This window comes from Pomacea canaliculata, linkage group LG6, assembly GCF_003073045.1.
Source record: "Pomacea canaliculata isolate SZHN2017 linkage group LG6, ASM307304v1, whole genome shotgun sequence".
In the NCBI taxonomy this organism is placed as follows: Eukaryota; Metazoa; Mollusca; class Gastropoda; order Architaenioglossa; family Ampullariidae; genus Pomacea; species Pomacea canaliculata.
This window is the reverse complement of record NC_037595.1, coordinates 4,880,204-4,894,558: the sequence shown is the minus strand read 5'-3', so window position 1 is coordinate 4,894,558 and position 14,355 is coordinate 4,880,204. Positions and strand designations below refer to the sequence as shown.

The following is a 14,355-nucleotide window of genomic DNA, read 5'->3' as shown; positions in this document are numbered from 1 at the left end:
TTATTGACTTCATTCAAGTCTTCATGAGTACGCTGGTCTGAAAGAATAAAAGTTGGATGTACAGAAATCTAGACAGTTCCCGAACAAGAAATAATATAATGTAAAGACTCTCAATGACAACCGCTCACTCAAATCTGAACATGAAAATAAATCGAAAAACGTGTGAGAGTGTATATTGTTTTATTTATATTGTACATAAAAGGTCACATTATTAGTAATGCTCATAAAACATTCCCATAGTTGAACGAAAGTCGGGTGTTGTCTCACTGCAGACAGCGATTGTTGATGTCAAGCACGGCGTTTCTACAAAAAGAGATTGAAGGCAAAATGTAAATTGGTTAATGTCACTATCCTGATTTGTGAATATTTTGAGAAGCTACTCATCTGTCCTTTTCAAAGAAGAAAAGAGCGAATGGTTACCAACTTCAGGCTGTTAACAGCTTTTACATTCTGTAACTATCTCTGTCAGTCTGCTATTATTAATAGCTCTCACTAACGGCGACATTCCAGCTGTTAGAAACTGAGACTCTTTCTTACTTTTACTAATTTACGAATTATTATTACTTCTTACTAGTTGTCACAAGCCGCGTCTACCTTCTTGCACTGTCACCTTTTGGACCCATGTGAAGGAAGGGATTACTAAGCACAAAGAGGAACTCACTCGTCACAGATGGCCTCCTGGATGGCGCAGTGACCTCGCACTGGCCGTGCCCTGCCCACCACGCACCAGGGGCGTGCGTCACGTGCACATTCGCGATCGTCGGCGGGTTCGTCGCAGCTGATGGCGTACGGCAGGAAGCAGCTGTTGCTGGGGTCCCACTCCTCGCCACTGCAACCACAGCAATGACGTCAGAGAGAGAGAGAGATGGAGAGGACGCATTTTATTTTTTTCTGGACTAGTACAAGCTGCTCTGGTCCAGGGATTGGTCATCGGATGGGTCTGGGTCCCCACGTTTGGCCTAAGTCTAGGGACGGTAAGCATGTCCTGTATGGTATGGCTAGTCCATCCTCTACGATAGCCAACCAACTTCTTTTCTCTATTCACCAGAAAAGACTATCCTTAACGGTACACTCAAGTCAAAATAATAAATTTCTTAGATTATACTTTCGTTACGCTGAAGTGCTTTGAGAAGTTAACAAACAACCACGGTAAGCACATTCTATCTGCACTAACACAAATGTTAGACAACTTAATTATGAGACTTAAACTATGAACAGTAAGGATAACAGGGAAGTAATAAAGAATGTGAAAGATCCTAAGATAAAGAAGAGAGAAAAGCGAGACTTACTCGCATATGGCGTCCTGTATCTCACAATGTCCATACACGGGTTCATCTCGGCCAATGATGCAGTAAGGAATCTGATCTTCTGTACAGTCCCTGGGTTCTTCACAGTTCACTGGGAATGGGTATGTCGGCTCATCTGCACGTTGACAACAATAAATACAACATACAACCATTGCTTGTGCACCACCTGACTTTCTAGATATCTGCCAGCTCCACATTCTTGCCCCTCACTCCAAGACTCCAGGTCATAACATCAACCTGTTACGAATCAGTTGTAACACTCATGTTGAAAGTCAGCTCATTGCTAGGCATTGATAACAGAAATTTTAAATCAGAAAGGTTCGTCTACTGACACTCTTCGACTGACGACGAGCTCGTAGATTAAAATACATCTTTTTCTATCGTAAGTCGACTTCGTCGTCGTAATTCGAAGATTTGACGAACTATCATAAAAGTAGCTTTTGTTACCAGCGAGCACACTCCCCAGGCACAGTGCCACCCAGAGTACCAGCAGCATGACTGTGGACTAAGTGCAAGTCTTCAATCTGTGGACGTGGAGCAGATGTTGTCACGTGCCAGAAAGGAAGAATTGTCTGATCACAGTATTTATATACATATATATATACAGCTCCCTGTCAGAGCAACGTCTGACATTTCTGAAAATATTTGCATCGCTTGTACTTTTTTGAAAGCAATTTCGCAATTAAGTGATGGCTGGTTTCTGTGGCCTCATGAGGTCATTGGTCTACTGTAGTCTACATTAGACCCAAGTTAATTCTCCTTTGTATCCTCCTTTTTCTTTCTTGTCTGCCTCCTTCACTTCGTATCTTTTTTTCTTTCATGACTGTTTATTTGTATGTTTTTGTCTATTTGTTAGACTAGAGTATTTGTTTATTCGGGGTTTGTTGTCTAGCTTATTGGTCGTTTTGTTGACTGGTATATTCATTTGTTTGTTCTTTCATTTGAAGTATTTTGCTTGTTGTTTCAATTTGTTGTTTAATTGTTTCTTTGTTTAGTTTTGTTTCATTGCTTTTTTTTCATTACTTCCTCTTTCGATCCCCTTTTGAAATATGTGCTTTTCTCCTCTTGCTATTATGCAATGCATTCTCATATGAGTAAATTTTGAATTGTTAGCCTTAGAAAGTCTGTACTTATTACTGTTATGTATATGACCTTTAATTTTATACATATTACTTAAGCCACATGAAGATTGTCTTCAGCTAGATGTTTATTTCTCTTAGATGAATACCTCACTATAGTATGCATCTCGCTACACATTTTCTGTTTTCTTCTTTCTCTGTCTTTCTTACTTTCTCTCTCTTTCTTTCTCTCTCTTTCCCTCTCTCACGCACCTCTACTTATATGGCAGCTTTTGAAGATGGATAAAGCGTCCGTTTTTCTCATGTGGATTGTTTCTAGCACACGAAAACAAGTTATTAATGTGTTTCAGTGACATTTATTTGTAGAGCAAAAGGCCTGTGGTTCAACACAGAATGCATTTTACTCTGGAAATATAGATAAGTCCCCCTAGTAATGCCCCATTAAAATGCGACCATATTTGAGATTATTTAGGGCTCACGATTATGGATACATCCTCACCAACAATAAAAGTGTCACAGACAGGGGTAACCAAACTGCACTTATTTGCACATTCTTTGAACAACACAGTGATTGCCTCTGATGTGTGTGAAGAACTGTAAATAGCGAACTTCAGCTTTTCACTGATAACCTGTAATGTAGCAGCACTTGAAAGTAGCCATCATATTCTTTATACAATTTTTAGTTTACACTTTAGCAATGATGCTGTGAAGTTCATATACTAATAAACAGAGATATTAGTATATACGGCATAATCACAATCACAGACATGCTCTAACACCTTTTTATCCTTGCCTGTCCATCTCTCACTCACACTCTCTCTCTCCCCATCATCAGTAATTTAAAGATGGTTAAAACATGCCTGTTTTAGTGCGGACATGAAAACAAAGTATTTATGTATTTCAAAGACATTTATTTGTTGAACAAAAGGTCAGACAATGGCCACGTGGCATGTGGTTCATCGCAGATGGTATATCATACAATTGCTCCACCATTTACATGTGACCATAATTTACACTGTTTAGGTCTCGTGATGCACTGACATTACTCACTATGTCAGAAATAGAATGTGAGGGGTAGTTATATATTTACAAGTTGATACATGTTAACCACAACCAAACCTAAGTTTTTAATATAAGAACAATAAATTATGCTTTCAATAAAAATGTCAGAGTTTATAGTTTATTCACTTTATTCAGCCAAAGATGATAAAAGGTCCGAATAGTAAACAGTAAGAATCATAAAGAATTGTAATGAACTAATTGTTTACTGGAAGTCCGATTGACCGCAGGCAGGTGTGGGTTAAATCAAACAAGGCGTTTCTACAAAACATGAAAGCCAGAATACAAGTTAGTGTAGGATACTAGTCTAATCTGTAAATATTCGGAAAATATTTCTGTCCTTTTTTTCGAAATCTGTCTTCTTGTTTGAATGTCCGTCTACCCCTTCATATCCCTCTTTCATCGTCTTTGCTTTCATTGTCTGTAGAACCATTATCATTGCATTTTATTTTTATAATGCTTTTCCTCATTTTATAATCAATCATCATCATAATTATCATCATCATCATCATCACCATCATCATCATCTTCAGTACCTTCTTTTTAAAGAAATCTAAGAAGCAAGGTTCTAAGACCTATCGTCGGTTTTCTTAAATTTTGAGAAATATTTCAGTTCATCATTTTGTTGGCTTGAGAGGAGAGGTCAGCTCCGTTTCAGACGTGGATTGTGTGACTGCGGCCAGGACCTACAGGAAGATGCTGTCCTTTGTTATGTCTGCCTTACAGCTTGTGAGTGTTGGTGTGTGTGATGTGGATTGTTATCTATCTTCACTTTTCCTCCATTTCACAGTCTTTTCCATTTACATACCAATTAACAGACATTCAGTAACAGTTCTCACTTAATTTTAAGTATCAGAGCGAATCCATTCTACTGTTGAGAAACAAAGAGAGCTTAGATATTTTTATTGCACTTTATTAGTCCAAAGAGTAGTAAGGTCACATGGTCAGTAAGGATAATAAACAATGAAGAGCAAACGTTTCACGAAGGAGGAGACTTGTCTCATGGCAAGCATCTTCTGATTCTATCAACCACGGCGTTTCTAGAAAAAATAAAACCGAGAAGAAAATGACTATCGTGATATGAGAATATCTCGAAAATATACCATTTGGTATTTGTTTTACTTTTCGATAAAAGTGTACTTCCCTTCTGTCTTTCTTTCTCTCTTTCTTACACACACACTTTTTCTCACACTATATCTCGCACTGTATGAAGTAAGCAGAATTAACTCACTCGTCACAAATGGCCTCCTGGATGGCACAATGACCTCGCACGGGCTCTAAGCGTCCCACCACACACCAGGGTCGAAGGTCACGGAAACAGGCTCGTTCGTCGGGCGGTCCGTCGCAGCTGATGGGGTAGGGCAGAAAGCAGGTGTTGTTGGGGTCTTCCTCCTCGCCACTGCAATCAGAATGATGGCTTACAACACATGCACCAGTAAGAACGAGACAGAAAGAAAAATAATAGCATTTTATTCATGACTCGTACTCACTGGCAACTCTTGTCCGGGTAGTTATCCAGACAATTTTTAATTTCTGTTTACACCTTACCGTGAACAATCTTGCAAGATAAGCTGAAACACGGTCTTAAATGTGTCGGTTTATATGACATTTGAATTTTTTTCACTCTGCTCACATTAAAGTTACTTGGCAGCTCAGCAGTCTAACAAAAATTCAAAACTATTTCATGAGCACTTTATTTTGACTGCGCCGATTTTTTCTCTGGGGTGGGTTAGTGGTGTAACAGCAAACAGGATTAACTTTCTTTATCCGTGGAGAAAAATGGGAACTATGGAGGCCTTGTACAGTCTACATTAGGTAACAAACCTGATGCCATTGATGTGCTAATTTCTACCCACATGGTCATTGCAAATGTTGCTGTTTCTATATCAACGCAGCTTCAATCTTTGTGTTTGTGGGATTTGTTAACTCTGACCATCGCTTGAGACATCTTCCTTTGAAACTAACAGAGAACAATTACAGAAATGATTGTAAAGTGACTAAACATACTATATCGACGAGAGAGAAGCGAAACCTACCTGCATATGGCGTCCCGGAACTCACAATGTCCACGCACAGGTTCTCTCCGGCCCTTGATGCAGTAAGGCGTCCGATCGTAGGTACACACACTACGGTCCTCACAGTTCACTGGAAAGGAGTATTCATCTGCACGTAGAAAACAATGTGTTTGCATTACTGTTCGTTACTTTCAGATGTAACATATTTATGAGAATGGACTAAAGGCTAGGCCAAGATAAAAATAGTATTTATTATGAAATCAAACCAGCGACACAACATCATCGCTACATCAAAGTCGACCTCGTCATCGTGTGTGTAAGATAATACAAACTATGGCGAAGGTAGGTTTGTTACCAGCGAGCACACTCCCCAGGGCCAGTGCCACCAGCAGCATCAGCAGCATGACTGTGGACAGTGTGGTAGTCGTCATTGTGTGGACGTGACGTGGACGTGATCACGTGAACAATGTCGCTGTCACAGGCAGCAATGAGGGATAGTCTCATCACAGACTAAATATATAGCTCTCTACGAAAACGAAAAAAATACAACTATTTCCTCCGAATTATTGCATTAAAAGCACTTACACCATGTATTTAAAGAAATTATGGTTCATTTTCCGGTCGTATAATGTCATCACCTATTTTTTTAAAGACCAGGACGATTCCCCCAACACACATACACACAAACAAAATTTACTCTTTTCCCTTTTGTACGACTGACTTTTATCGTTTGGGATTTTATTTGTTGTTTACTTCTTTCCTTTTCTTTATCTTCAGTTTATTTATTCTGCTTTTTGTATTTTCGTAAAATTACCTTTTTGTACATTAATATTTTATTGTTTTGTTTTTCGGTGTTTCTAAAATTTTATTCTTCTCATAATTTAACTTAGTATGCCGGAAGTATGTGTGCGTTTATATGTTTTTATAAATATATATTAGTCCTTGTATATGTTCTTTTTCTACATCTCCGCACGTGCATGTGTGATCGCTTATGTGCTCAGTTACTTCAAAGACAAAGCCCGCTAACGCTTACGGCTTCGTGAAGTGAAAGTGCGAGGGGTCATCTAAGTGTCCTTTTAAACCAAATGCCCGAGGAGAATGCTTAAGATATTCTAGCCTAATATAATTACCAACAAAGAAATGTCTACAAGCAGCCAGTGAAAAGAATCCATACTTGTGGTGTAAGATCTGCATTGTTTGCTTTCTTGGCAGATAGGTGTACTTTTATGTGACTGTTACCTTATGTGAATATGTTAATTTTAGATTCTCAAACACTGTATTGTATGTGTTATGTATATAATTCATCATACACAACAACACACACAAGCTGTAAAGTTGCCACAACAGCCTCCTCGTCCTGTTGGTCCTGACACCAGTCACACAGTCCCTTGCATGAGTGGTTGGCTGGTTATAAAAGTGTGTCCCATTGGTTAGTTTTGAGAGAGTGCTATGTTTACCTTTAAATTGCCTTTAAAACTACCCGCGCCTTTAATAATCAGTCTTCAGTCTGTGCACGTCACGTGTTAAATGTCACAGCAAGAATGAGTGATTGTCTCATTAAACACTAAATATATATCTCCATATGAAAAAGACCAACTCGTCCAAATGTTTCTTTCGTGTTAAAGAAATTATGGTTTATTTCTGGTCGTGTGATGTGGCCTCCCACTGTGGAGAATTTTGTAACAAAGTTAATTCCCCTGGACTGAGTCCCTGTTGCCTCCTCGCCTGATTTTTTTTTTTTTACATCTGTTTTTCTGTTTGATGTATTCATTCAGCGGTTTTCGTTGTGTGTGTATTTGTTTATTTGTGCATTTATTTTTATTGTTATTTATCGTCCTTTTGCTCAGTATGCTCACCATGCGCATGTGTGTATATTTTAATTTTGGTTTGTCTGTATTTGGTTTTGCATTTCTGCGCGCACGCACATCCGTGCTCGCGAAAGTTACAGCCATCATCTTATTACCTTCTTAATAAGAATTCTAAGCAGCAAATTTTTGAGACTCATCGTTAGTTTACTTAAATTTTGAGAAACCTTTCAGTTCATCTTTTTTTAATGACAAAGTATCAGAAGGAGAGGTCAGTTCCGTTTCAGACGTGGATTGTGTGACTACGGCAAGGACCTACAGGAAGATGTTGTCCTTTGTTATGTCTGCCTTACAACTTGTGAGTGTTGGTGTGTGTGATGTATATTGTCATTTCTCTTCACTTTTCCCCAGTTTTTTTCATTACATACACCTTAACAGACATTCAGTGACAGTTCTCACTGTTTTTTAAGTATCAGAACAAATCCATTCTACTATTGAGAAACTAGGAGAGCTTAGATATTTTTACTGTACTTTATTAGTCCAAAGAGTACAACGGTCACGTGATCAGTAAGGAACATAAACAATGAAGTGCACGAAGGAGGAGACTTGTCTCACTGCAAGCATCTTCTGATTCTATCAAGCACGGCGTTTCTAGGAAAAATAAAACCGAGATGAAAGTCACTATCGTGATATGTGAATATCTGGAAAAAATATACCATTCTGTATTTTCTCAGATTTCGATAAAATTTGTACTTCCCTTTGTCTGTCTTTATCTCTTTCTTACACACAAACACACAGAAACATTCCCTACAAAAAAGAACATTCGTGTAAACACATTGGATTCGCTCTCGTTATATCAACAAAACACACGGCGAGGTAAACTGATATCATGGACTCAAGCTGTTAAAAGGTCTTTGTTAATTTCACTAATTACTAGTCATCGTACTAGCTGCTACAAGTTGTGTCTAGCTTCCTCTAGCTTTCTCTAACACTATATCTCACACTGTATGAAGAAAGCAGAATGAACTCACTCGTCACAAGTGGCCTCCTTGATGGCACAGAGACCTCCGAGGTCCCTTCACACCCCAAGGTCAGAGGCCTCGGAATCAGGTGAGTTGATCCGCGGGTAATTCACACGTGACCCAATGTTCCTCAAGCAGCTGCGTGTGAGGTCCCACTCCTCGCCACTGAAATCAGAAAGATGGCTTACAACACCTGCACCAGTCAGAGATAGAAAGAAAAATAATAGCATTTAATTTATTTTATTATTTCTTGACTCGTACTATCAGTATGGGTAGGTATCCTGGCACCTTTTTGTTTCTGTGTTCACTTTGCCATGAACAGCTTTGCAAGGTACAGTAAAAGACTTACATGTGTCCGTTAATTTGACCATTTCAGATTAGCTTTGCTCTACTCACATTACGGATACTTGGCAGCTCAGCAGTCTGTCAAAAATTAAAAACTATCTCATAAGCACTTCATTTTGAAAGCCCCAAACTTTTTCTCTGAGGCTGGTGGTGATGTATCAGAAACCAGGGTCCACTTTCTTTATCCGTTGCAGAAGGATTGGAACTATGGAGGCCTTGTTCAGTCTACATTGTCCAACAATGACCATAGCTTGTGACATCCTCCTAGACAGACCTATCTACACAGTTTAGCTCCTCACCACTTGCTGTACCCAGAGACGTTGCATTGGTCGCTTCTCTGTTTTTACTGTCTATTTGGGATTATTTGTGTTTGTACTGTGCGCAGGTGCAATTTAGAATCTTATATCTAATCAAAGAGGCCAAAACTCACTTCTATGAAACTGTGCAATGAACAAATTGTGTTAAAGAAATATGGTAGGAGACCTTTCAACCTTAGCAAAAAACTACTGTAAGTACATTCAATCAGCAACATCACAAATGTTAGAGAATTGAACTAACAAAAGACCCTCAACTAAAACTAACAAAGAACAATTAGAACAATTATTGAAAAGTAGCAAAACATAATATATTGAAGACAAAGAAGCGAAACTTACTTGCATAGGGCGTCCTGTAACTCACAATGTCCATACACGGGAGTGTCCCGGCCCTTGATGCAGCGAGGAACCAAATCAGCAAAACACAATCTGGGTTCTTCACAGTTAAAATGCAAAGGGTATTTCGATAAATCTGGACCTAGAAAACAATGTGTTTGCATTACTGCTCGTTACTTTCAGATGTAACATATTTATGAGAATCGACTAAAGGCTAGGCCAAGATAAAAATAGTATTTATTATGAAATGAAACCAGCGACACAGCATCATTGTTACATCAAAGTCGACCTCGTCATCGTGTGTGTAAGATAATACAAACTATGGCGAAGGTAGCTTTGTTACCAGCGAGCACACTCCCCAGGGCCAGTGCCACCAACAGCATCAGCAGCATGACTGTGGACAGTGTGGTAGTCGTCAGTGTGTGAACGTGACGTGGACGTGATCACGTGAACAATGTCGCTGTCAGGCAGGCAATGAGGGATAGTCTCATCACAGACTAAATATATAGCACTCTTGAAAACGATAAAATACAACTATTTCCCTCCGAATTATTGCGTTGAAAGCACTTACACCATGTATTTAAAGAAATTATGGTTCATTTTCCGGCCGTTTAATGTCATCACACTATTTTTTTAAGACCAGGACGATTCCCCCAACACATACACACAAACAAAATTTACTCTTTCCCTTTTGTACGACTGACTTTTATCGTTTTGGATTTTATTTTGTTCACTTCTTTTCTTTTATTCATCTTCAGTTTATTCATTCTGCTTTTTGCATGCTCGTGTATTTAACTTTTTGTAATATTTTATTGTTTTTATTTGTTCTTTCGGTGTTTCTAAAATTTTATTCTTCTCATAATTTAACTTAGTATGCCGGCAGTATGTGTGCGTTTATATGTTTTATAGATATATATTAGTCCTTGTATATGTTTCAAAGTTTCCAAAGTTCTAAAAAGAAAAACATAAAGTAAAGAATCTTTAGAGACAATGTCCTTTCGGTCTCACTCTGAGGAAGTACATTCTGGAAGATATCAGCAAACATCAGGCGGACACAAGTGTCCTTTTAAACCAATGCCCAAGGAGAATGCTTAAGATATTCTAGCCTAATATAATTACCAACAATGAAATCCCTACAAGAGTCGACATCTCCTCTCTGCCCTTATATACCAATCGGGCGGGTACTTTTTGCAATCGCATCAGCACCTAACAGCCGGACTACCGGCCCTCTACATATCTGTGATTGGCAACAAGGAGAGATAACAATTCATCACACTTCAACACTCAGAAGCTGTAAAGTTGCCACATCAGCCTCCTCCTCATCCTGCTGGGCATGACAGCAATCACACAGTTGTTTATGAGAGAGAGGAGTCATTACCTTGAAATTGCTTAAAACTACCCGCGACTTCAATAATCAGTCTTCAGTCTGTACACGTGACGTGGACGTTGTCACGTGCTAAATGTCATCGCCAGGAATGAGTGATTGTCTCATCACACACTCAATATACAGCTCACTGCGAAAACGACCAACTCCTGCAAATGTTTCTTCGTGTTATTGAGTTGAAAGTACTTTCGCCACTATGCTTAAAAAAATAATTGTTTATTTTCAGGTCGTGTAATGTCGCCTCCCACTGTGGAGATTTTTAACTCAGTTAACTCCCCTGGAGTGAGTCCCTGTTGCCTCCTCGCTTGAATTTTTTTTTTAATGTTTTTTTTAAGTTTGTTTGTTGTATTTATTCGGTGTTTTTGTTGTTTGTGTATTTGTTTATTTGTGCATTTATTTTTAATTGTGTTTTACTTCTTCTTTCAATTCTGTACCTTACGTCCTTTTGCTCAGTATGCTCACTCATGCACATGTGTGTGTGTGATGTGCATTGTCATCTATCTTCACTTTTACCCCATCTCACTGTCTTTTCCCTTGACACACCCCTTAACAGACATTCAGTGACAGTTCTCACTTTTTTAAGTATCAGAACAAATCCATTCTACTGTTGAGAAACTAATAGAGAGCTTAGATATTTTTTACTGCACTTTATTAGTCCAAAGAGTACAAAGGTCACATGTTAGTAAGGATAATAAACAATGAAGTGCAAACGTTTCACGAAGAAGGAGACTTGTCTCACTGCAAGCAGCTATCACTGGTATCAATAACGGCGTTTCTAGGAAAAATAAAACCGAGAAGAAAGTCACTATCGTGATATGTGAATATCTGGAAAAAATATAATATTCTGTGTTTTCTGAGATTTCGATAAAATTGTACTTCCCTTTGCCTGTCTTTCTCTCTCTCACACACACACAGAAACATCCCCCATAAAAAGAACATTCATGTAAACACTTTGGATTCGCTCTCGTTATATCAACAAAACACACGGCGAGGTAAACTGATATCATGGACTCAAGATGTTAAAAGGTCTTTGTTAATTTCACTAATTACTAGTCATCGTACTAGCTTCTACAAGTTGTGTCTAGCTTCCTCTAGCTTTCTCTAACACTATATGTCGTATTGTATGAAGAAAGCAGAATTAACTCACTCGTCACAAGTGGCCTCCTGGACAATGACTTCACACACCAGGGTCGGAGGTCTCGGAATCAGGTGAGCTGATCCGCGGGTAATTCACATGTGACCCAATGTTGCTCAAGCAGCTGTTTGTGAGGTCCCACTCCTCGCCACTGCAATCAGAAAGATGCCTTACAACACCTGCAGCAGTCAGAGATAGAAAAAAATAATAGTATTTAATTTATTTTATTTTTTCCTTACTCGCACTATCAGCCAGGGTAGGTATCCTGGCACCTTTTTGTTTCTGTGTTCACTTTGCCATGAACAACCTTGCAAGGTACAGTAAAAGACCATCTTACATGTGTCCGTTAATATGATCATTTCCGATTAGCTTTGCTCTACTCACATTGCGGATACTTGACAGCTCACCAGTCTGGCAAAAATTAAAAACTATCTCATAAGCACTTCATTTTGAAAGCCCCAAACGTTTTCTCGGAGGCTGGTGGTGATATATCAGAAACCAGGGTCCACTTTCTTTATCCGTACAGAAGGATTTTAACTATGGAGGCTTTGTTCAGTCTACATTGTCGAACAATGACCATAGCTTGAGACATCCTCCTAGACAGACCTATCTACACAGTTTAGTCCGGAATTGTGCTCCTCACCACTTGCTGTACGCAGAGACATTGCATTTTTACTGTATATTTGCGCAGGTGCAATTTAGAATCTTATATCTAATCAAAGAGGCCAAAACTCACTTCTTTGAAACTGTGCAATGAACAAATTGTGTTAAAGAAACATGATTGTTTTTTACAATCAATGGTTAGACTAGCACAGAGTAACTTTGGTTTAAACCTTATTCTTCAAAGAGCTTAGGGCCGCAACAAACTCGAAATAAAGTATCCAAATTTTTATTTAGAATTCATCCGACTGTTTATTCGATGCGTGTAGAGACTGTACACATGTATTCGCAAGCAGCCAGTTTTGATGGGTATCGAAGTAAAATGGTATACATCCAATTTACCGGTGACAAGGAGAATAATGTAGAAAGGATCCGTCACTTTAGTATTGAGTGCCTACTTGAGAACTATCCTTAAATAAAGTATCCGTACTAACACTCCTTACCTTGATTTATCATTAGGTACAAGAGCCTTTTATTTGAGCATAAAGACAACTGTCAGTATATTTGATCAGCATTATCACAAATGTTCGAGAACTGAACTAACAAAAGAGCCTCAAGTGAAACTAACAAAGAACAATTAGATCAATTATTGTAAAGTGACAAAACATAATATATCGACGACAAAGAAGCGAAACTTACTTGCATAGGGCGTCCTGTAACTCACAATGTCCATACACGGGAGTGTCCCGGCCCTTGATGCAGCGAGGACCCAAATCAGCATAACACCATCTGGGTTCTTCACAGTTAAAATGCCAAGGGTATTTCGATAAATCTGGACCTAGAAAACAATGTGTTTGCATTACTGCTCGTTACTTTCAGATGTAACATATTGATGAGAATGGACTAAAGGCTCAGCACTGATAAAAACAGTATTTATTATGAAATGAAACCAGCCACACATCACATCTACATCTAAGTTGACCTCGTCATCGTGTGTGTAAGATAATACAAACTATGGCGAAGGTAGCTTTGTTACCAGCGAGCACACTCCCCAGGGCCAGTGCCACCAACAGCATCAGCAGCATGACTGTGGACAGTGTGGTAGTCGTCATTGTGTGGACGTGACGTGGACGTGATCACGTGAACAATGTCGCTGTCACAGCCAACAATGAGGGATAGTCTCATCACAGACTAAATATATAGCTCTCTACGAAAGCAAAAAAAAAAAAAAAATGCCTTCGTGTCATTGGTTTCAAAGTAATAACGCCATTAAGGTTAAAGAAATTATGGTTTATTTTCTGTTCGTATAATGTCAACGCCCTATCTTTTTTTAGACCTGGATGATTCCCTCCACACACACACACAAACCAAATTCACTATTTTGCCTTTATGCATGACTACCTTTTATCTTTTAATGTTTTTATTTTGTTCACTTTTTTTTAAACCTTCGCTTTATTCATTTTGCTTTTCGTATGTTCGTGTACTTGACTTTTTGTTCATTAATTTTAATATTGTTCTCCTTTCTGTCTTTTTTACATTTTATTGTTCTCACACTTCAAGCTGGTATGCCGGCCGTATGTGTGCATTTATATGTTTATGTAAAAATGTATTTCTCCGTGTCCATCTTGTTATTGTTGCTTCTCCGCAAGTGCACGAGTGATTGCTTATGTGCACACATGTAATCACTAAGGTACTTCAAATACAATGAAATCCTTACAGGAGCCAGTGAAAAGAATCCTTACTTGTTGTGTAAGATTTGCATTGTTGGCTTTCTTGGCAGATAGGTGTACTTTTATGTGACTGTTACCTTATGTGAATATGTTAATTTTATTGTGTCAGACATTGCATTTTATATGTTATGTACCTGGCAGGGGGGTGACAAAGAGAGATAACAATTCATCACATGTCCACACACACAAACTGTAAAGTTGCCACAACAGCCTCCTCGTCGTGT

General features: G+C 38.7%; 1 protein-coding gene and 1 long non-coding RNA gene across 6 annotated transcripts; both read right to left on the bottom strand.

Moving 5' to 3' along the window:
- Positions 1 to 177: 177 nt before the first annotated feature.
- Positions 178 to 9,943, bottom strand: LOC112566790. Of its 5 annotated transcripts, none has more exons than XM_025243150.1 (4): positions 5,816 to 5,983; positions 1,290 to 1,422; positions 662 to 829; positions 178 to 303 (listed from the first exon to the last, which is right to left on the bottom strand). In XM_025243150.1, the coding sequence occupies exons 1-4, from the start codon at positions 5,889 to 5,891 to the stop codon at positions 264 to 266; spliced, it is 417 nt and encodes a 138-aa protein (XP_025098935.1). In that variant the 5' UTR covers positions 5,892 to 5,983; the 3' UTR covers positions 178 to 263. The 5 variants fall into 5 exon arrangements, 4 of the variants coding, with proteins under 4 accessions (XP_025098935.1, XP_025098937.1, XP_025098939.1 ...); XM_025243152.1 differs by lacking the exon at positions 5,816 to 5,983 and adding an exon at positions 1,755 to 1,880; XM_025243154.1 differs by lacking the exons at positions 178 to 303; positions 662 to 829; positions 1,290 to 1,422; positions 5,816 to 5,983 and adding exons at positions 4,330 to 4,485; positions 4,677 to 4,844; positions 5,482 to 5,608; positions 9,626 to 9,761.
- A 1,347-nt stretch (positions 9,944 to 11,290) lies between these two features.
- LOC112566795 lies at positions 11,291 to 13,598 on the bottom strand. Its single transcript, XR_003099701.1, has 4 exons — positions 13,438 to 13,598; positions 13,101 to 13,239; positions 11,814 to 11,952; positions 11,291 to 11,441 (listed from the first exon to the last, which is right to left on the bottom strand). It is a non-coding gene; the product is annotated as an uncharacterized LOC112566795 (long non-coding RNA).
- Positions 13,599 to 14,355: the final 757 nt, after the last annotated feature.